General features: G+C 43.6%; 1 protein-coding gene and 1 long non-coding RNA gene across 2 annotated transcripts; both read left to right on the forward strand.

The window, feature by feature from the left end:
* Window positions 1–7,114: 7,114 nt before the first annotated feature.
* On the forward strand, window positions 7,115–8,782 carry LOC142929735 (uncharacterized). The gene is made up of 3 exons (XR_012945884.1): window positions 7,115–7,491; window positions 7,904–7,987; window positions 8,674–8,782. It is a non-coding gene; the product is annotated as an uncharacterized LOC142929735 (long non-coding RNA).
* A 698-nt stretch (window positions 8,783–9,480) lies between these two features.
* LOC142929682 (ubiquitin carboxyl-terminal hydrolase 36-like) lies at window positions 9,481–14,637 on the forward strand. The gene is made up of 12 exons (XM_076071385.1): window positions 9,481–9,519; window positions 9,832–10,030; window positions 10,426–10,623; window positions 10,762–10,872; window positions 11,208–11,310; window positions 11,883–11,950; window positions 12,685–12,755; window positions 12,918–12,991; window positions 13,111–13,219; window positions 13,626–13,769; window positions 14,261–14,361; window positions 14,625–14,637. Exons 1-12 carry the CDS (start codon window positions 9,481–9,483, stop codon window positions 14,635–14,637), a joined length of 1,230 nt encoding a protein of 409 aa, XP_075927500.1.
* The last annotated feature ends 9,786 nt before the right edge of the window (window positions 14,638–24,423 follow it).

Genomic DNA, 24,423 nt, shown 5'->3' on the forward strand with positions numbered 1-24,423 from the left:
CAATTCAATTGATGTCAAAAGTAAGCTCAATTCAATTCAGTGCATTTTAGTGAATAAAATAGGATAAAATAGACGACTCCTTTGTTCATTTCATTCCAAAAGGCATACGAAGTACAGACTACCAGAAATAGCTCACGATTTGGCTATTCTATTCTTATTGACTCAAATTTTGTTTATTTTCCTGGTGACAAATAAATCTACATGGAACCGAGCCAAATATTCTTCGAGTAAATAGACAGCTTTGGTACATTTTCAGCTAATAACATTGAATAAAATGGACGCCCCCTTGAACATTTAGTGAATAAAATTGGATAAAATGGACGACCACTTTGTGCATTTTATTGCAAAAGGCAGAGGAAATATCCCATGTTGTATATTTTACAAATGGATTTTTTCTGTATACTTAGTTCCTTTCACAACAATGTGCTCACACTTGTGGATTCGGCACTTTGAGTTTTTCTCGGTACAAGACAGGAACACCATGAGCAACAACGACTTCGAAGACACCGACGGATTTTTGGATGCCACCGTTGAAAAGCTGCTTGCTGAAACAGAGGCCGCATTTGTTGCTGGAACCCTTTGCAAAATCGGAGACAAAATCGCAGAGGCCATCGACCCAAAGCCAATCCCAGCAGGCGCCGCAACTGCGCCAACCCCATCCAACATGCAACCACTACCTCAATCGTAGTTTAGTGATCCAAGATAGTATTTCATAGTGGAATAATGAACTATCGAAGACTCTCGAAGCCTTGTCTCTCAGTTTTGTCATGACATATTCAACACAAATTTACAGGTATAAGGCCATAAGCCGGTCATGTTTTGATTTCGAGCAGAAATGCTAATAATCCGGAGTCTAAAGCCCCATACTACCGTATACCGGGAAACAAATCCTCATTTTTTTAAAATGCAATTGTTGTCATTTTTCGGCCCAGCCCTTAACAATTTTATGATACATTGCTCCAAAATGAGCAGATTTCAGTCAATAAGGATTTCACCATTCCATTCCTCTACAGGTTAATTTGTCCGAAGAACCCTCAACGATTTTGAGGGCAAAAAAGTGGGAAGACGCTCTCAATTTGCACAATTTTACGTAACAATGTCATAAAATTGCGCAAAATTCCAATGTTCCTACCAGCCCACCCTGCAAGGACCTGTTACCCCGCACTGACCAGTGCGGTGAAGTATGGTCAAACAACCCCCACGCCCCGCGCGGCGCTGAGAGGCGCTCATACAGTCGTGTGTGGCGTGTCTATCAAAATATTCGATTCATTTTCTCACCGCTCCCGGCGATTTCTTGCTCCGCCTCCTCGCAAAGCCTCGGGGTCTCTGCGGAGGAGAGCTCCAATAAACTGCTGCTCTCCCACCGGTTCCTCGCCGCCTGCCTGCCCGACCGACTCGGCGGCGCGAGCTCTTGGGTCACGGGCCCGCGGGCACGGCCTTTGAAATCCCCACGAGAGGCCCCTCTCCCGTGCCCGAGATCCGCCTTCGTCTCCTCCATCCCCGTTGGTCGTGTTGCGCTGCTGCGCGACGCGATGGTGGAGCCGTGCCCAGAGGTGCACTCGGCCTCGGGTGCTTTGGGGAAGGATCGAGCTGGCGCGTCGGCGGGTGGCGAGTTGCGCGTTTCGACGGAAGAGACGCTGAAGTCGTCTTTGAAAAAAATGTCAGGGTCATTGTTGACGTTGTCGCACTCGCCGGAATGAAGGCTATTGTCGCTGAGCTCGTCATCACCAACACCACCATCATCGTCGTCACGAACTTCACCACTGCGATTTCTTTCAAACTCTGCAACATTCATGATTTTGTCGGCAAAATCAATGTCCTCACCACCACCGTCAGCATCATGACCACGAACATTGACACCATCTTCTTCATCACCACCGCCCACTTCTGCCATCATCATCACCGTCACCATCGCATATTCCTTGGAACTTGACCGGCTGCACGACACGTCTCCCGAATCCGTCTTCTTCCAAAGGGGCCCCCTTGGCTCGTTCCCCCGGCGGAGGAAACTGCAGCGAGCCGCCAAGAGCCAAACTGACACCTCCCTCCACCACGGGAGCCCCTTTCAAGGCGCCCCACTCTGTTGCGTGCCCGTACACTCGAGTCGCAAAGCTGTGGTCCGCCGTCAAATCCCCTTGCTCCAGGCTCTCAACCACGGGCGACAGAGGCTTTGGAGAGTCCACCCAGAATCGAACCGCCCTGGGAAACGCGCCGTAGCGAGAGTTCTCCAAACACCGGGTCATGGCGTTGTTGTTGTTGTTGCTCGCGGAAAGTAATTTAAAAGTTCGTGAATTAAATCACAAAAAAGACAGGCCTCTTTCGCACGGACTTAAGTCAATGCTTGTGAATCCAAAATGTAATGTAATACGCATGAACGGTCGTGATTAAGCTATACTCCTGAAGTATGGGGCATATAATAGTCTGTGCTAATAACAAGTTTTGTTTTTTATCTTGTTTTTGAATCCCGAAACATTTTTGATCGGAGATTGAATTGGGTTAGCTATGTTGTATATGCCCCCCTTTCCATCTTAATATTAACACGTAATTTTTCAATACATATAGATACATATTTCTATTGTTTCTTTTAATTTTAATAATGAATAAAAACACCAAACCAGGCCTCAGCATGGCATGTGGAGGTCATATTTACCTTGACCCACTAACACGATTTTGACGTTCAGAGCCCTCCCAGGGTCAGAGGGAGCAGATAGAGAGCAGAGCGCAGCGGATTGCAATGGGGCTGACGTAAACACAAAGCCAGGGTCACTGGGAGGTTGCGTTAGCCTAGATCTAGTTAAGTCAACAAAGCTAATTGGTTCTGCATTACTATTAAAGTAACTTAAAGTCGGAATTTAACGACAGGGTAGGCTAAAGTTATTGATCTTCACACCCACTTCAATTGAACCCTGCCACAAGCTACGTCAATGTAACCATCACCCGTCTATTAATTTAATATGAAATGTATTCACATATTTTAATAATTTCTATACGACTTGACCCGAAGCCTATAACAATCAGGTTTTCCTAAGTCAACATAAATGCTCTAGCCTCCACCCATACGCAAATAATAAGCAGGGTTAAAGTAAGAGTAGAGAGGAAAAGAAATGCAAGCGCACAGCAAAACTGCAACGTAAGCAAAGGGCGATGTTAAACCCAGGGTCGGAGAGAAAGGGAAATCCCGGCCGTCTTTGTATCCCTGCAGCGCGGGGTAGGAGTGTGTATACGCTTGGGGAAACACGAGTCAAACACCGCAACGAGAAGCTGACTCAGACCTTGGATTAATACAGAATCATAACTATGGAACTCAGATGAAATGAAATGTTAACTTAAAACTTTTTAACCATTTCTTTGTGCGTCGGTGAAAGTCGGAGGGAATATCGCCCCTCCCTCCAGGTTGTGCACCCAGACAGAGAGGTGCCTTCGAGACAATTTATAACATTTGATTGTTTTACTTGTGGGTTTTATGGTAGGAGTATGACAACGGAATATACCGTGGGTGATGCACAAGGACACACACTGACACACGTACAAACACACACACGGACACAGATACATACGGACAAATCCTGACACAGCAAAAATCGAAAGAAACCCCGCCTTGTGGGCAGGATCCGAGAGAAGGGATTTTTGGGCATAAAAAGAGAATCCTGAGCATTGAAACCTCAGTTCGACCCGGGGGGGGGGGGGTCGGCTCACCAGAGTTCGACCAGTGGGTCGACTCTCGGGAGACAGTTCGACTCGGAGGAGCAACTCACCAGAGTTCGACCGGCGGGGGGGGGGGGGTCGACTCTCGGGAGACAGTTCGACTCGGAGGAGCAACTCGGAAGAGTTCGACCAGGGGGGTCGGAACTCGGGAAGTTCGACTCTGAGGTCGGAACGCGGGGAGTTCGACCAGTGGGTCGGCTCAGGAGCAGTTCCAATCGGGAACGAGAGCAACAGGTCGCCAGCCGGCGAGCTGCAGAGCAGGGGGCGGCGAGCAGAAGCCAAAGTGGCCCCGTCGCTACCCACTGACGTTGGCAAGACTCGCAGGGTAGTGAGGCGTCACCTAGTGTGATTTCCAAGAGCTGAAAGACAGAGTATTGCTGATTCTACATTGAGTCCAGCTGCAAAGCGACCGACGCACCAAGCAAGAGCTTCTGCAAACCAGAGCAAGAGCACGTGCGACTTGAGTCATCCAGCAGTGGAGAAAAACCTGTTTTCAGCAAACCAGCAACGAGCAGGTTCGAGTTCTCCACCCAGAGAGAGGGAGCGTGCCGATGCAGCTCATCCAACAGCGGAGAGAAACTGCTTCAGCGAACCAGCACGAGCATGATCGCGCAGCTCATCCAGCAGTGGACAGAGGTGTCCACTGAGCGGAACTGAGAGCGATCAAGCAACTCTCCCCCGTGGACAGAGGCTGGCTGCTGTGTGGAGGAGGGCGCGATTCGTATGATGCACTCCTACACACCTCACCGCTCTAAAGGGAGCGAGGCTACTTCTCCTACAAGCGATGCCAACTTCAGCATATGGCAACGCAAAGAATTAATTCCAAACACTGACTATTCAAAACAATTCATATCACTCAAACATACACAGGTCCTTAACCAGAAGCGAACACTCAAGTCCGTGAACCATCTGGCTGTGGAAGCATCGTTCGTGTGATAACAGTCCGTCATTTATAAGTATATTCATAATTTCCCTCTTCAATATTTTGTTTTGGACTGTACTTCTAATCGCATAAGTTACCAACCGATCCATCAATACGAATTAGCCTTGGCACCTTCGCCACGGAGCTACGCTCCCGGGGAGGAATCGTGCTAAACCGATTTTCTGATCATACAATCTTATTCACGAATTAATTAATTAATCTCCCGTGAGATAACACGTTCCGCCGCATACCCTCACACTAAGCCATTTCGGTAATCTTATATTCTGTCCGGTGGATCTGTTGTTACATTTATGCCTTTGGAAATAATAACTGTTTGATTGTCTTTTTATATGAATACCGTTGCATGTTAATCAATCGCCTGTGATAATGTGCTGACCATTTCAAGCATAATGATCGTTCATATTATAATGTATAAGCTTTTGTGTAGCATAGCATTTGCATGTTCTGACTCTCTCACTAACAGCAATCGCTTTATGCGGGGTCCATGTGTTATCAAAGTGAAATCGTACAGTCGTTGATGATACTGTCTTGATACCGTGTGGATACCGTGTTGAAGTTCCGAGATTGAGAGTCACATACATATTATAGTTAAGGTTTAATTAGAAAATAAATTGATTAATACAGAAGTGGTCGTGTGATTCTTTCCTGAAGTTTTTGCATAAGATCTGTATCCTGCGACGAGATATGAACTCGGGAACCTAAACTATAAACACACCAATCCACACTCATTAAACTAAAGCAAACGATGTGAACATGGGACCTAAAATATGAACACTCGGGGAGTGTTAAAGCGAGAATCATTGTATTATGCTGATCAATAATACGAAGTTAGACAACGAGGCCGAATTGACACTAGGGTAACTGCACACGATTGATTGCGTTATCCTGATTGATAACCCCACCTCGTCAACGAGGCGGGGACCTGATTATCATGAAGGCTATCATTAACACAACCACTCGTATAAATTAATACGATCACCTCTCTAATTAGCATAGTTATACGCATAATTACACGAATTAACATAATTTTGGATTAATTATGCAAATTTCGAATTTCATTTAATTTTAATTATTTGTCATCAATTTTCACACACCCACATATACAACAGCTACATTTCAGCAGGGTCAACCTGAAGCGCTGCATTAATTTAAACCCCGTGCTGAATACTTGAAAAAATTACATTGTGCGACTGAAGCCGACGTGAAGCAGGCTAAGCCCTCATATATGTAGATTTGATTAACATTCGTGATTGTACCGTCTCAGATTCCCAAACCCCACCCATTGATCTTCTCCAGTCAAAATTGTACTTTATTGGTAACAGAGCACTTTAATTCACATTGATATCACTGCACATGAATCAAGTGTTGTGACTCGTATCTGCAACAATTGGACAAAAATCGAGACAGGTGAGCTCATTAAACCTCAATGAGTAATTAAATACGTTATTGAATATTAGAAAATACACTAATTAGAGCAAAGTTGACAAGCACTGATGCCCAACACACACCTGTTATCCCAGAGCTTGAGCAGGTGTGTTGCCAATCAGACAGCGTTAGTTGCTTAGCATGTCACAAGTGCAGAACAATTTGATTTGGGAGCAAATTAATAAAAGTGGAATTTTGGGAAACCTGTAATGTACCGCAAGGTGTCCTCCATGCCAGGATGGAATTCTTGCTAGAGTGGATTCTGGTGTTTAATGCTAAGTGAAACCTAACGCATACAGTGGGCTGTGTGTGATGTTACGCTTCTAATGCAGGCAAGCAATAGCTCTGTTAATTAGCACCAAGGAAAGCTATTTGAGCAACAAATGCAGTTAAATTTTGATTTAAAGCTTTCGTGACTATGCAGGGATTCATATTCTTGGTTCTTTCGGTAAAGTCACGTAGAAGGGAAACAATAAAATAATAAAAATATATAGCAATAAAATTCTCACGACGTTTCGACTGCAACACAAGTAATCAACATTAGGTGTGAAAAGCACAACAAGAAAATGCAGTTAAATTTTGATTTAAAGCTTTCGTGGCTGCAGGGATTCATATTCTTGGTTCTTTCGGTAAAGTCACGTAGAAGGGAAACAATAAATTAATAAAATAATAAATATATATAAAACAATAAAATTCTCACGACGTTTCGACTGCAACACAAGCAATCATCATCAAATTTTCTTGTTGTGGTTTTCACACCTGATGATGATTGCTTGTGTTGCAGTGGAAACGTCGTGAGAATTTTATTGTTTTATGTTTTTATTATTTTATTGTTTCCCTTCTACGTGACTTTACCGAAAGAACTAAGATTAAAAATGCAGTTGTGTGGCGTCGGTGTAGTCGGGAGTCTGTGACGTCATGTGACACTTGTCATAAGGTGTCTTATTGAAACGTCACTGCAGTCCGGCGCGTGACGTCAAGTGACACTCCTCATAAGGTGTCGTATTGTAACGTCACTGCAGTCCGGCGTGTGACGTCACATCCTACAGGCTCTTCGGATTTCTTGGGAAGCAGAGGTGTCTTCACTTGCCCTCTGGCGTTCTCGTGATAAAAATTTTTGGAAAGTTTCGGTGCTCTGGCACATTGGTGGCATGGCCACCATGAAGAAAGGTGTAAAGAAATTATTCAGAAAGTTTTTCAAAAAGCTATGCTGCTGTTGCCGAAGCAGTTCTGATGATGAGGACACCTATGCTGGGACCTCGCTGGGCAGTCCTGCTACGGTTCGCAAGGGCAGCCCTCTTTCGAGTCTGGTGAGCAGCCGTTCCAGTGAGAGCGTTTTTCAGAGCTGCAACACCAGTTTAACGTCAACGAGTCAGGAGGCATCAATCGTTGGACACAAGGAAAATGATCTGACTAAGGTAAGGGCAGTAAGATCTGCTGCAGAGAGGGAGATGACTCACAGCGGGTGACTGGGCACATCTAACAGAGTCTGTGCTAATAACTAGAAACATTCAATAATTCGTTTTTATTTGGAGAACGAAACATTGCAGTTAAGAGGTTCATTTGGTTTACCTATATATGGACAGGGTACGCCTGAAGCACTACAACAGAGTGTGACGCTAAAGCCGACATAAAGCAGGCTCACGTTGTTGAAAGCCTCAACAACAGTTTGAGACTGAAAGTGAGGAGACATCATCATCATCTGATGGACAGAAGTCAGATTCGTTGAATCAGATTAAAAAAGATGCAGTCCTCTTTCGAGTCTTTTGAAAGCTGCAACACCAGTTGAAAGTCGTGATGCATGTTGAACATCTTTCGCACCGTACCTAGGCAAACGTGCTGATCGGAGATGCGGGGAAGGACGGTGAGGAGACATCATCATCTGATGAAAGCAATGCAGATCATCTGACTAAGGTAAGGGAGGCTGTAGGAGCAACAAAGAGGGAGGATAAATCACAGCGGGTGACTGGGTACATCTAACAGAGTCTGCTAATAACTAGAAACATTCAATAACAATTTCTTTGTTATTTGGAGAACGAAAAATATCAATTCAGAGGTTCATTTGGTTTACCTATATATATGGACAGGGTACGCCTGAAGCACTACATTAATTTAAAAGTCGTACTAACTACCTAAAAACTACGCTGAGCCAAGTGATAATCTTCCCACAGAGTATGACGCTAAAGCCGACATAAAGCAGGCTCACGGTCTTAGTTCTTTCGGTAAAGTCACGTTGAAGGGAAACAACAAAATAATAAAATATATAAAGCAATAAAAATTATCACGTTTCGACCATAACACAAACGGTCGTCTTCAGGTGTGTTGGTTTGCATGAATTTATTTAAAAACGGGGAATTTTATCCATTTATTTATTTCTTTAAAAACCCGTTGGCGCCACGCGCAACGATTTGGCAGTTTATCGTTACTGCAGTCACGATAGCTTTAAATCAAAATTTCAGGCTCACGTTGTTGAAAGCTTCAACAACAGTTTGAGTCAGAAAGTGAGGAAAAAAACGGCAGCCCCCTTTCGAGTCTTTTGAAAGCTGCAACACCAGTTTAAAGTCGTGATGCATGTTGAACTTCTTTCGCACCGTACCTAGGCAAACGTGCTGCTCGGAGGTGCGGGGAAGGACGATGAGGAGACATCATCTGATGAAAGCAATGCAGATCATCTGACTAAGGTAAGGGAGGCTGTAGGAGCAGCAAAGAGGGAGGATAAATCACAGTAGGTGATTAGGCAAAATTCAATTATCACGTATGCTTTCGTGACCAAAATCATCCATAATACCGTTTTGTCCTTTCTTTTTTTCTTTTGGGTTAGATTACCGGCGAAACGTCGTACTCGGATTGTAAATGTTGTGGCTTGGCTCTCCAACACACCGGTGTGCTGTACTCGTAACGAATTGGCACGATCTGTTTAAGTGGTAAACCTTACAAATTGGCTGTGTCGGATTGTGGCCGGTTTAACGAAACATTTATATATTTACACGATCTAACAAGAAGAAAACCTGTAGTATAGATCAGTATTGATAAAATTAAGGTAAAAAATTAAAGTTTACGTTGCAAAACTTACAAAGAAGACCAGTCCACACGTAAAGGTGCAGCCTTGAAATTGTTTGATCATACGATTGCTCGCGGTTGGGTTTGCACGAGAGGAAACTCACCTTCTACACCCACCAAACATCTTGGAAAATGTGGGAGCACCCACACCTGACCCCACAACACACATGGCTTGTCCATCGACTACCTGTGGTGTCCCTATTTATACTGCTGGGTGAATAAAGGTGGGAAGGATGTATTTCTACTGACATGCCAGGAAATTGTGGCACCAAATTCCGTACGATAACACCAGATTGCTAACCGTTGCATGAATAGCACATTAAGCCATTTGAGTATTTAAAATATGCATGATTTCCAATTTCACGCACTGCAAGAATGGGGAGGGCGTATGAAGGGATGTATACCCGTATGGGAATGTGTGTCCATATGGGTCTGTATTTGCGCTCAAGTGATATCACATGCATCTTTTTAACGTAACGTCTTCAGAATATCACTAAGGAGAATTTAGACAGAGTATGTTTTTGTCCAACTTCTTTGGAAACAAAGATAGATCCTGGTATCTAAAAGCAGAGTCTCCATTATTAGATTGGCTTGCCATGTTGTTCGAAATAAGAATCCGCACTTAGCAGTTTGAGCAATGCTGCAGTGTAGTGGCGATGCGTGTCTGTGACTTAAGGCTGCTTTTACTGCTGCCGTAGCAGGAGGCCAAGAGTATTCAACAGGCAGAAGCGGACACCATCTCCAGCATCGTCGTCAAGGATGAGGCATCCACATCACCCCCGGCGGTGTCAGCAGCAGATGACAAGGGGCTGGAGATCCAACACAGCACCGTTCCATCCGCCGTGTCTTTCGTGACCGAGTCCAGCACGACTGGGCTGCACAAACCTAATGCGGGAGGTAAGTGTTTGCTGGCGTGACCCTGTCCCTCCGATTAGTATGGATGGCGACGCACGGTGTGAAAGAAGTTCAACGTGCACACATACGTACACTTTGATATCTCGTCACGCTGCTGTGGTTGTCTAGCCATTGCTGTCGATGTAAAACTTACAGGCTGAAGATGCTCTTCAGGCAATTCTGATTACTAGTGCTGAACACTTCAAAAACATTTAATACATTTGCATCTCGCCAGCTGGTGAAGAGGATTGTGTCTACCTAACAGCACCACAAAAAATGCCAGCACGGGTACAGGCTAAGACACCCAATTTGTAAACCATTCCCTTCAGTAGTGCTGTGAGTTATAATAAAAGTGCTGTGAACGTTAATGATGTGTTTCCATCATGTCATGTGTGCAGATGAGGACAGCATTCCATCTTTAGAATTCACAACACCTGCGACAGACAACTTAGTTCTCAAGTGGCAGGAGGATCTACATGAGGGTGCTGGGCTCAACAACCTCGGGAATACGTGTTTCGTGAATGCCAGCCTGCAGGGCCTCACGTACACGGCGCCGCTGGCAAACTTTTTGCTTTACAGCGATCACTCATGGACCTGTGAGTTCTCCCAAGATATTTTGCATTCGAGACGAGCTACAATCGAGTGTTGTGTAGATTACCTGGCTGTGCGCGGCTGGGCAATTTGTGCGATTGGTTTGTATTTTCACTGTGTGTCACCCCTGCCCCTCTTCACAGGCAAACAGACTGAGTTTTGCATGATGTGTCTGTTGGAGAAACACGTCTTCAACACCTTCATGAATCGGGGCATGGCCATCGATCCCATCGACATAGTTCTCAATTTCAAAAGTAAGTTCCAGCACAATTCCCAAGTGTCTTTGACGTTGAAACATCGGTCATCTCAAGATCTCCTGAAAGGGCAGTTTGAATCAGTTTTTGTATACAATATCGAACAGAAAATTACTCGTTTTGGTCAGCACTGATTTTACAACTCCAATGCATCGGATGTTCTTCCGGTCCTGCATTACTCTCTTGATGCTCGTTCTAAACACTGCCAGCCATACCCAGTTCTGTGATTAACCCACAAATCTTCCAATTTAGTTGATGAGGGACTTCATAAGCTATATACTGTGCCAGCAACTGTGTGACCACATCATCTGTGACCTCTGTCCATTTCCACACAGACATCGGCGAGGACCTGTGTTTTGGCAGGCAGGAAGATGCGCATGTCTTTCTGAGTTACGTGATAGATACGCTGCACCAATCCTGCCTCTTCAACCAAAGCCAGTAAGTACTGCATGCCCCAGCAAACTCCATAAATAGTTGCACAATACCAGCACATGGATGCCTGGATTGTTCAGAAAAAAATATGTTCTCAGGATAACCAGGCTACAGTCTACATTATTGACTGCCAATACGCTCACCAAGCTTAAAAACCAGGCTACAGTCTACATTATAGACTGGCAGTACGCTCACTCTGATTAAGAACCAGTCTACATTAGTGGGTTTTTTGTTTTTTTAATTGTATATTTTATTATTCATATTTGTATTCACTTTATTTTAATTATTATTTAACAAATACACTAAATGCATGTTTCTAAATATGGAGGGAAAAATCGGTGGGCTCGTATAAAAAAAAAATACACGCAACCACAGGGAGAGAATGCAAACTGCAAATTTACTGGCGTCAGCATTGGGATCAAACCCATGACCTGTATAGCTGGCGAGGTAGTTAAGACATTGCCACTTCAGCGAGTTAATACTAGTAGGGAAAAACATGTAACTCTCCCGAGTGTTCATCTCGTAAAGACATTGCCTCTGGAGTAGCTGTCTGTGTGTTTCATTGCGTGTTTTTCCAGGCTGAATATTGACATGGAGACCCCAACATTGATCCACCAGATCTTCAGGGGGTACCTGAAATCGAGAGGTAGGTACCTGTGCCCCTTCTGGAAACATTCACCCTTTAAGTAGTGATTTCACCCAATTTCACAATCCATACTGGGCTATGCAAGCTCTCGCATGCAACCTTATATTCTCTGTAGATGTAAAAAAAAAACACGTACACAAGGACATAAGCACACATGCACAAAATATGCATTCCCTTTCCCGTTTCTCTTTCATTGTTTACAAGTTATATCATTCACTCTACTCCCATTCCTGTGGAGTTCTCTAGGTTAAAAGGGGTTGCATCAACTATACGAACATCTTTTGATTTAAAGCTTTCGTGACTGCAGGGATTCAGAGTTTATCAAAGGTTTCTGTACGCCAAATGTAATTTCTCATCAGGCCACGTGGTGTACAGTGCAGTATCCAACTCGTAGCCCACCCTATGTTTCTGGCTTCTGTGCTATGAATAAAGATCACTCCTTAAAATGTCACCAATTGCATATTTTTCCTTGTACGGCAGTGCTATTGACGAATGTGTTGAGTACCTGTGATTTATGTTAGGGCACCACTGCCAACACAGTATCAACAATAAATGTATTTAGTAGCCATTGCTGCTTTCACCAAATATGTTTTTAAATAACAATTATAGTCGCATCTGGGTTGGTGGTATTTGAACATTTTCATGATATTAGGCAGTTAACGTGTGAATACTTTTGATGATTATGCAATGTGCAGCAGTAATATTGTATGTTTTCATATTATGTGTTTTCACAGTTGAGTGCACGCAGTGCTTCAGCATCTCAGACACGTTGGACTCTTGCCTTGACATCTCTCTTAATATCAACGTAAGAATTGGGAAGGCTGCAGCCTGATGTCGATTTTTTTGTCATTCATTATATTTATGTACCACAACCAGTTGACTGCAGAGAGCCACTTAGCTCATTATTTTCTGAATTTCTATTCAAAGTAATAATTTTCCATGATTGTGCTTTCTTGGCTTTTGACAGAAATCCCTGGATCTGGTGAAGGCTTTTTATGAATTCACAAAGACCGAGAATCTTTCAGAATACAGATGTGGAATGTGAGTATGCAATCTTCCATCGTGCACCTTTAAACGTTCGTGTATATCCCCATTTATACAGTGTGTGATGAAACACGCACCTCGTCCGTAAACTAACGTTGCTATTGTCTGGCGAACAGGTGCTCACGCGTGGGGAAATCAACAAAGAGAGTGAGCCTGCACGTGGTGCCCAATGTGCTTATCGTCACCATTAAGCGATACGATGAGTTTGGGCACAAAATCGACAGGGTGAATTTTACTTCCTGCACAGAATGCAAACTGATATTCAGATATATTTTGTATTCAACGTTTTTTGTCATTTGGACGTATTGGCGGTACACCGGTGCAGCATGACACACCGGTCCTCATAAAACAGTAGAACATCAAAATGTGAACCGACACTCATCTTCCGACTGCTTTGAGATCACGATAAATTATTTTGACGCAGCCCCACAAAATTTCCTGAAATGGGTTGGGAATAGCTGGAAAATATATCACCGTGAAAAATGTGATTTTAGTTTTTTATATATACGGTGCACCAGTGTACCGCCAATACGTTAATTTGCTCCCTTCTTCTGCCCCTGCTTAGCCAGCTCCCTATTTTCCTCTCTTTTAATGCTTGGCCCATCACTGTCTCCTCCCTCATCCCTTGTAGGAGTTCCTCTTCCCTGAAAAACTCGACATACGGCCGTTCATGTCTAGTCAGGTTGTGCAAGAGTCGCAACTTTATTCACTCTACTCGGTGATTGTGCACCACGGGACCACCACCAATAGCGGCCACTACTACTCGTACAACAAGGTGATGTTCTGCATGATAAACAAAAAAACAAATATCCCCCATATAGCCTTACCCGACTGTTGGGGCAAGTGCTGTTCATGAGCACCTGTCAAAGCCAGAATGACACACGCGGGGGTGGGTGGCCAGCACTACACCCGGCCGCCTTTGTCCCCTGAGTGGTAATTTTTACATATTGCACCATGTGTTCATTTGAGGCTGAGTGGACCGAGGGAACGAGGCCCACGACCAGTTGAGATAATCGTCACTGGTGTTACGTCGTAAGCGGGAATTGACCTCTGGTTGCCGGGTTCGTAGTGCAATGTGCTAACCGCTACGCTACTGTTTCCCTCTATGATAATACATACACACACACACACGAAGCATATGAGTACACGTGTTAACTTCCATATAATATTCCACTTTCATGATCTGTCACTATGGCTGGCTTTTAAATGAGTCAGGTGCAATTGGGTAATGATCGTAATTAAGTGTACATGTATTTTTTCCTTCAGGTCAGCAATGGCAGCTGGTTCAGAATGGACGATGCTGACGTGGAGCCAGTCGCCAAGTCAGAAGTGCTTCAAGACCAGGCCTACATCCTCTTCTATATGCGGTAAGTTGTACTCATGATGTATTTTCACAAACCATAAAACCTCAAACTGGAGAATTTACCCTAAGTCAAACAGTGTTGTCTGACAGTGTTGTACGCACTCTTACTCGGCCCACAATTATATTTTGAAGGTGGTTACCACGTGAGTTATCAGCCATTTTCGGTGCAATTCATTTCTCTAGGTAGTTTCAATGACAGGCAGTTTTCTGTGGTGTCCTGTTGGCCAGTGGAATAATTGTGATGGTGATGATGTGTGCTATGTGTAGGTCACCAGAGTAGAATGCCATCCCAGTGGACATCGAGGACTCTCAGTCTTCAAACTGGGTGGCATCAAGAACACACAGAGAGCTCCGAAGTGCTCGGACTACACAAAGGACACTCAAGGAAGAAAGAAGACGAGCCGGAGACACACTGCATACACACACACGCGCACCTTAGCAGACACATTGGAGACTTAGAGATTTAGACTGATATCAGATGCTCCCTCCTTACAGGCAATCCCCGGGTTACGGAAGCATTAGGTTCCCGAGGAAGATCCGCAACCTGAATTTTCCGTATGTCGGAAACTCAACAATTTCCCCCAAATCTAGATAAAATCCCATAGCCGGAAATAGTTGTGCCTCCCGTACCGTTTTCTTTAATTACTGTAGTTTCATCCCTATAATCCGGGGACTGCCTGTAGCTAGTTTTCAATCCTAACCCACCTAGTGAGCGATAATGGTCTAGGTTTCTCAAAAGGAAGGACATTAATAAACATCTGATATGATGGGATAACTTTCACAAACATTTGTTTAGATTTTCTTTGGTTCTTTCGGTAAAGTCACGTAGAAGGAGAATAAAAGAATAAATTGATAAAATAAAATAACACAATAATATTCTCACGACGTTTCGGCCACAACACAAGCGGCCTTCATCAGGTGAAGGGAGCGAGACTGTCTGGTAGAACAGCGCTGGAGTGAGAGAGCCACGTTCAGATCACGGCTTTTAAGCTGTGTGAGAGGAACAAAGAGCCTTGACGAAGGAATTAGCATAAAATTTAGCATTGAAAAGGCTGAATGATTAGCTTGTGACTGGTCACAGAAATAGCTATGTTAAAAGTTAAAGCATACACATCCGCAGAGGCACCCATTGTTAAAAGGAATTAGCATAGAATTTAGCATTGAAATAGCTAAATTAAGGCATTCGCTTGTAACTGCTACAGAAATAGTTACGTTGAAGTCAGAGCATACACATTCACCGAGGCACTTAGTACAAATCAAAACAGGAGAATTTAGCATTGAAATAACTAGGCGAATTTAGCATTGAAATAACTGGGTGATTTGCTGGTGACTGGTCACAGAAATGACTACACATCTGAGCTATTCACAGTACTATATAGTGAACCAATAAAAATTAAAATATAAATTACCTTCATGTTATCAATAAACTCTATATTCTCCAATCAGCTAAGCTACCAACCATAAGTCGTTATATATCACAATGCTTTATGGCGAAAAAATGGGTGGATTCTTACCCTCAAATTTCCGTACCACGGATAGCTACCGGCCCCGTTCAGACGGACGAGTTCGTCCATGGTCGGAACAGAGGAGGGGGAGAGAGACAGCTGCGAAGCCCTAGTATACTCCATGTTGTAAACCATACCATTAACCGTGGTGTGAGAGGTATTAAGAGGCAATGCTGGCGAAAGAGCTGCGGTCTGAAGGTCATCGTAAAATTACAATTAATTAAGAACAGAAATGATTTAACACATCTTTCCAGTGGTTACTAAGCCTGAATCCATCTTCTCGGTTGAAATTGTCTCTGTGCTTGTATATGTGAATGGCCTCATGAACGAATCTCTCATGGTAGCCAGTTGGTTTGCAAAGAACCTCCGTCTTGGAGAAGTCAATGTCATGTGAGCCCACTGAATTGTAACAGTGATCTGCCACGGCCGAGGAGTTCGTCTTACCGTGTTTCAAGTCTGCTTTATGTTCGCGGATGCGGTCCGAGATATGTCTTTTGGTTTCTCCAATGTAGCTACTACCACAGAGGCACTTTAGTTTGTAAACGCCCGGGTACTGTATGTCTGGAAGAGCATCTTTTACAGATGGAACTAAATCACGGATTTTGTGTACTGTGTTGAATCGGACCTGGATCTTGTGTTTATTCAGGATTTTGGAGATCTTTTTAGTGACCCCTGCAATGTAGGGTAAGGTGATGGTTTTGAGTGGCTCCACAAGAGGATCCTTCTTCATGACTGGAGTGATGGCTTTGCGGATTGTGTAGTCGGAGTAGCCATTAGCCCTGAGAGCCTGGTGTACGTGCTTGAGTTCACTGGTAATGTGTTCCTGGTCGGAAATGCATTGGGCTCTATGGTATAGAGTCTTGATGAGGCAGTTCTTCTGGGATGGATGGTGGTGGGAATCCGGTTTCAAGTAAGCATCTGTATGGGTAGCTTTCCTGTAGACAGAGTGGCTCATTGAACCATCATGTCTCCTTTTAATTAAGACATCCAGAAAGGGTAGTTTGCCATCTTTTTCGACCTCCATGGTAAATCTGATGGCTGGGTGTATGGAATTGATGTGGTCGCGGAATTGGTCTAGAGCAGGCTGGCCATGTGGCCAGATGACAAAGGTGTCATCAACGTACCTCTTCCATAAGGTCGGGCGTAGAGTGGCAGTCTGGATGGCGTCAGTTTCAAATTTTTCCATGAATACGTTGGCTACAACCGGAGATAGGGGGGAGCCCATTGGGGTGCCCTCAGTTTGTTTGTAGAAAGTTCCATTCCAGGTGAAGTATGTGTTGGTTAAGCAATGTCTCACCAGGGGGGGTACATCAGTATGCAGTCCTTGATGAACCAGGTCTTCAATGATAGCGATGGTGTCAGGTACCGGGACTTTGGTGAACAAGGACACCACATCAAAATTGACAAGCAGGTCGTTTGGGGACAGGGAAATGTCTTTGATTGTCGATACCAGGTGAGTAGAATTTAGTACCGCAGAGGTGGTTTTTCCAGTGAAAGGTCGCAGTATATCAGCCAGAAAACGTGCCAGTTTGTAGGTGGGGGAGCTGATAGTAGAGACGATGGGACGAAGGGGTGTATCTTCTTTGTGTATCTTTGGAAGGCCATATAATCTTGGTGGTCTGGCAGCAGAGGGTTTCAACAAGAACTGTTTGTTCTCATCAATTAATGCTGTTGAATCGGCCGTGGCAGATCACTGTTACAATTCAGTGGGCTCACATGACATTGACTTCTCCAAGACGGAGGTTCTTTGCAAACCAACTGGCTACCATGAGAGATTCGTTCATGAGGCCATTCACATATACAAGCACAGAGACAATTTCAACCGAGAAGATGGATTCAGGCTTAGTAACCACTGGAAAGATGTGTTAAATCATTTCTGTTCTTAATTAATTGTAATTTTACGATGACCTTCAGACCGCAGCTCTTTCGCCAGCATTGCCTCTTAATACCTCTCACACCACGGTTAATGGTATGGTTTACAACATGGAGTATACTAGGGCTTCGCAGCTGTCTCTCTCCCCCTCCTCTGTTCCGACCATGGACGAACTCGTCCGTCTGAACGGGGCCCGTAGCTATCCGTGGTACGGAAATTTGAGGGTAAGAATCCACCCATTTTTTCGCCATATAGCATTGTGATATATAACGACTTATGGTTGGTAGCTTAGCTGATTGGAGAATATAGAGTTTATTGATAACATGAAGGTAATTTATATTTTAATTTTTATTGGTTCACTATATAGTACTGTGAATAGCTCAGATGTGTAGTCATTTCTGTGACCAGTCACCAGCAAATCACCCAGTTATTTCAATGCTAAATTCGCCTAGTTATTTCAATGCTAAATTCTCCTGTTTTGATTTGTACTAAGTGCCTCGGTGAATGTGTATGCTCTGACTTCAACGTAACTATTTCTGTAGCAGTTACAAGCTAATGCCTTAATTTAGCTATTTCAATGCTAAATTCTATGCTAATTCCTTTTAACAATGGGTGCCTCTGCGGATGTGTATGCTTTAACTTTTAACATAGCTATTTCTGTGACCAGTCACAAGCTAATCATTCAGCCTTTTCAATGCTAAATTTTATGCTAATTCCTTCGTCAAGGCTCTTTGTTCCTCTCACACAGCTTAAAAGCCGTGATCTGAACGTGGCTCTCTCACTCCAGCGCTGTTCTACCAGACAGTCTCGCTCCCTTCACCTGATGAAGGCCGCTTGTGTTGTGGCCGAAACGTCGTGAGAATATTATTGTGTTATTTTATTTTATCAATTTATTCTTTTATTCTCATTCTACGTGACTTTACCGAAAGAACCAAAGAAGATGAATCATTGCAGTCACGAAAGCTTTAAATCGAAATTTGTTTAGATTATTGATTATTTTGCTGTAATAAATTTCTATAAGATAAACCAGTTTATTAAGCTATCATTTGTTGCCAGGTTGCTTCTGAATGAGAGGCTCATAGCTCAGTATGCTTTACCTGGTAGGATAAAACATAGTTTAGTATTATTTGTATATATTTGCTATACTTTTCACTGTCAAGTTTTTGTGTTGTGTTGTATTATTCTCACCTGCCCCGACTGGACATCTGTGAAAAAGAGGTTTATAGCTCATCGGATTCCTGCTGTATAAATAAATATTCTGATGAGCGTTAACGGAAAAGTTTTGTTTGTCCCAACATAGTCTACCATGTGGCTGTCATGAGTAACCATCTGTTTTTTGTTGCACCGAAATTATCTGAAGCTACATGTTGTGTAGACTCGGTGTTTGTGTAGATGTGATAGTTTTAAAGATGGTATGCTAGGATTTTAAGTCTTGCCGGTATGTTGTCTATGTATTGGTGCCATGTCATTGCGCTTGAGCGTTTCCAACAGCACTGCCTCCATCAAATCCAGGGGATCAAGTGCAAGTGTCCTCCATGCTGACACCACCAGCATTGAAGCAATACTTCTAAAAAAACAACTCTGATGGACTGGCCACTGCTTCCGCGTACCTGAGAACTGCCTTCCCCACCAGATCCTTTTCTCCCAGCTCTCTAATGGGCAGCGGACGAGGGGAGGACAAAGTAAGCAGTTCAAGGACACCCTAAAGTCCTCCCTGAAGTACAGAAACATCAGGCTTCGAGATTCGACGGAGTAGGCTGCCGCCCACCTTGGGTGGCGCTGCTGCATCCACCAGGCGACGGCCCACTGAGACCCAACGTCTTGATGCCGAATCGCTGCCAAATAACAACAGAAAAGGAAGCTAACCCAGCATTGTGGCTCCCACTTCTATCTGGGACCACGTGACCCCAAAGCTCAAAGATCTGCAGATCGTGAATTGGACTCCTCAGCCACCTCAAGATCTGATGGGTGTCATCCTCGAACCCCAAGGGGCTGCCGCCGATGAAGACGAAGTCCACACCATCTCCGCATGCACCCATTGTCCACCAAACATGCGGGCAGGCCATCTCTTATATAACCTCTAACCAAATATTACAGATAACCAAATATTATAAGCAACATTGATGGAAATGTGCACAATTAGAACAGCTCACTTGATCAAAGTTCAACCAATGATCGTCTCGACAATATTTGCTTAATTTGCAACTTTGCTCATGGAATTAAAATGCAAGATAAATTACATCCATAAGAGGTATTTTGGGTTAGTTCGCTTAAATATATAAATGTGTCGTTAAAACCCGCCACCACCCGACACAGCCAACTAGTAAGGGTTGTCACGTAAACAGAACATGTAAATTGGTCACGAGTACAGCACATCGGTGTGATGGAGAGCGAAGCCACAACATTGACAATCTGAGTACGATGTTTCGCCAGTAATTACAACCAGCTTCATCAGGCGACAACCAAATTTGTGAAGTCCACCTGTTTCCTTATAGAGGCGTAGATGTGGTAACCACACTTCTACGCTCTTGCGCAAAGTGGGGGTGTGGGGATTAATGAGGCAACGTACACTCTGCATGTGGATTATGAGAGCCCTTTGATCTTGTCCTTCCTGTCCATTGTGTGTATTAAAATAGCCCTACCAACGGTAATCACTATTGAAGTATGGTGGCCTGTATAGGCGTGGATTTAAACAATTTATTATTTGATGATTCACAGTAAATATAACAGGTCACAGTGATATGTAGTCATGTTTTTTTTCATCTCTGTGATGGGGTGATTTTAAAATATTTTTACAGTATTGTTTGTTAGTGTTGGCTCTTTCCAGGCTGCTGTTGTGGGCAGCAGAGGGCAGTGCAGCAAAATCAATTGTACTTTCTTTGCACTCATCTATGCAACGCCACCTTGACTAGCGTGGTGAAGTATGGTCAATAACCTCACGGCCCGCAGTGTGGAGACCCTCATCCAGCAGTGGATTGACACGTGACTTTAAATACAGTACTACCTTATATATTTGTAGTGGGTTCGAATTAGGTGCACACACGACTCCTTGGGAGGCAACGCTGATTTATTAGAACGGTAAGTAATATAACACTGCACATAAGGTGGTGACCACCGACCTACTCTAGCTAACACATACTTCTCAAATACTCTAGCGTGACCCAGCCAGGTGGGCTACTGCCAGGTCCACTGACTGGATGCTTGACTCTTCTTGGCATCTTCACGATGCATCTTCGTTCTTGATACGGGAAGCCTCGAACCTCGTGAGGCGGCTGCTTATATGGGCCTCGGCGTGCCCGGGCCCCGCCCCGGCCACACCTCCCTTCGAGAACCCTCTCGAAGCCCCCCTGCTGTCCACGTGCCCTCCAAGGTGCCCCCTAGGCCCCCGGCCCCCACTGGGGTCCAGTCACGTGTCCAGCCGGGGTCACAGAGTGCCATGGCCTCACACCACCATCGTGGCCTCCCGAGCCCAGCACCGGCCCTGACGTCATTCCCGCCTCCAGCCGGGATGACGTCATGCGTGTGTGTAGACCCGCGTGGTCATGACGCTCCCCCGCATAGTGACGTCACGCTTGTGCGTGTGTACACAGTAGTGATGCTACCATCACTACATATTCGTAATAACCATTGTCTAAAACTATAAACTCGACAGGCCAAGCAGGATCATGCGTCTCTTGTAAAACATAAAAAATGTAAAGGCTGAGTAGCAAGGACTGTGCATTTTCCTGTTACTGTTAACATTTAACATTTGTGGTTTTGCAGAGAGAAAATGAAGTTTAAAGAGAGGGAAGAAGCCTGGTACAAGATATAAATTCTCGCCAAATCGAATCCTCAGGTATAATTTGTTGGAAGAGTTAAAGTGTTTATTTATTTATACATTGAGTTTCATTTGGCTTTTTACTAGGCCTGATTACCGAAGGAAACCTCATGGAGTCTCATGACTTGTTTTCAGGAGGGTCTAACCAACTTTTCCCCGCTAGGAAGTGAAGATTGCTACGTATAATCCCAGTGAGAAATCTTTTGGTAAATGTAATAATTTGACCCCTTTGAATGCCGGCACACATTCTTGCGAATAATGTCAAGGATTCTTTTTACGTCCACTCTGAAGTCGATGGCACTTATTTTTATGGTTGATGCACACCGCAGTAATAACGAGGGCGGCCGACGGATTCGAACCGTGAACCTCTGTAACGAGTGGCGAATGTGCTTCCCGCTGGGTCATGTGTTACGATTTCCTGGTTTTATGATTCTGTCTCTGCGAAGCATTGTTGCTACCTTGTTCAATCATCCACAGACACGATCTATCCACTGCTGAATTAAGGCCTTTCCAAGCCATGGCTATATCTCATGGTCTTGCAAAGCAGCAAACCATGGTATAACTGTAGACACCATCAAAGAAGCGGGACCAGATATTGGAGCAAAATTATAAAACCTATGTATATGTTAGATTTTAAATTGAAAATTAATGAATATCATTTACCATTGTGCTTGGCCTTTGTAGACTGAAAGAAGTACTTGACGCAATGAAAATTGATACTCATTTAAGTTCTCGAATCAAGGCCTACATTAAATATAACAAATGTTTGGAAATAAAAACAATGTACAAAATATTAACAACCTACACTGATATTTTGATGAAGGAAGTAACAAAATTCATAGTGGAAGGTGAGTCAAACAAGGCTATTCACAAATCCACTCACACATTTTCTGAAAATTAGATTTGATAAATTGTAGAAAAAATAGCCATCTCAGATTCCCTAATGACATCGTCATTATAACAACCAAAAGTAAAGTAATACAGGAAATTATTGAAGAAATACCAAAGAAGGCTGCAAAGTGGGGCGAAAGATAAATGAGCAAAACAAAAGCCATGAAAAAAGTTCACTGAACAAGAGGAAATAATCATTGAATCAAAGTCGCTGTTTAAACTGGATCAATCTTTTATTTAAACTGGAGAAATATTAGAGGGAGACATCTGGGAAATCTAAGTGTGTATCAAGGGCAATTATTGAAGGTGAAAAGGGATCAAAATAATGAACTAGAGATGAGTGTCTACAAAACAATTATATTCTGTGCATATTGCCTGGCATAACACTTGGATCACAAAGAACATGGAAAAGAATGTGCAAAATCCGTGCACTTTTCTGCGAGATTGGTTTGTGTATGATGACAGTGAAACTGATTTTTTATTCTCAAAGCTGGAATTTAGCCAAATTAAGTGTTACATTAAATGTTATTTGGGTGCGTTCAATGGGTGACTGAGCTGAGACCATCAACTCATTCCACTCCAAAACCCAATTTAAATCTGGGTGGTTGCTTGGATTCAAATCCAGGATTTCGGCAGTTCTGGTTCCATGCTCTCACTTCTCAGCCACCTCGCTCCCCTGAATTTAAATGTGTTATTGTTGGGTGTTTTTTCTGCAATGGTGTTTCTACGGCGTGAGCGAGCGAGTTAATAATTAATTATGCACTTTGGGCAAGCACGAGGGCAGGTGCGGTGGGGGGGGTCCTGCCGAACACAGATGTCAACCTTAGCCCGTTGTGATCCGGCGCAGGACCTGAACGGTGCGGTTGTGTCCATGGAGACTGGTACCCCATCCTCGGAAGACATCATGCTGCTCAAGAAGAGACCGAGGCGGTGCAGGTGCAGGTGTGCAGCGTTCTGGCAAAAAGCGCCCTTATGGGCGCACTGTCCGGCACAGTCGGTCCTAAAGGGCCATGCATGACCAGCCCGCTTCCGCACGCTTTGTAATCGCGTTTTGTGCTTCCGCAAGCAGTGCAGTGGTTAATGCGTCATTTTTGTACATCTGTGCCTTTGACTCGGGCAGGGAAATGAAAGCCAGCCCCCTCCCCCCTACCTCCCATGTTTATAAACGATTAATTTAACAAATGCTTGTATGTGTGTGTAGTGCCTTGGATTCACTCGGACGACAACCGCCTTTCTTCCACCGTCACTTTTATTTCCATCGTTCCACACACACTATATACATAAAATTCCACAGACACACACTATATATATCATTCCACACACACACACTATATATATCATTCCACACACACACACACTATATATATCATTCCACACACACACACACTATATATATCATTCCACACACACACACTATATATCATTCCACACACACACACTATATATCATTACACACACACACTATATATACCATTACACACACACACTATATATATCATTACACACACACACTATATATATCATTACACACACACACTATATATATCATTCCACACACACACACTATATATCATTCCACACACACACTATATATATCATTCCACACACACACACTATATATATCATTCCACACACACACACTATATATATCATTCCACACACACACACTATATATATCATTCCACACACACACACTATATATATCATTCCACACACACACACTATATATATATCATTCCACACACACACACTATATATATCATTCCACACACACACACTATATATATCATTCCACACACACACACTATATATATCATTCCACACACACACACTATATATATCATTCCACACACACTATATATATATCATTCCACACACACTATATATATATCATTCCACACACACTATATATATCATTCCACACACACACACTATATATATATCATTCCACACACACACACACTATATATATATCATTCC

The sequence above is a fragment of the Petromyzon marinus genome, chromosome 33 (genome assembly GCF_048934315.1).
Source record: "Petromyzon marinus isolate PM22_M1 ecotype Great Lakes invasive population chromosome 33, UKy_Petmar_22M1.pri1.0, whole genome shotgun sequence".
Lineage (NCBI taxonomy): Eukaryota > Metazoa > Chordata > Hyperoartia > Petromyzontiformes > Petromyzontidae > Petromyzon > Petromyzon marinus.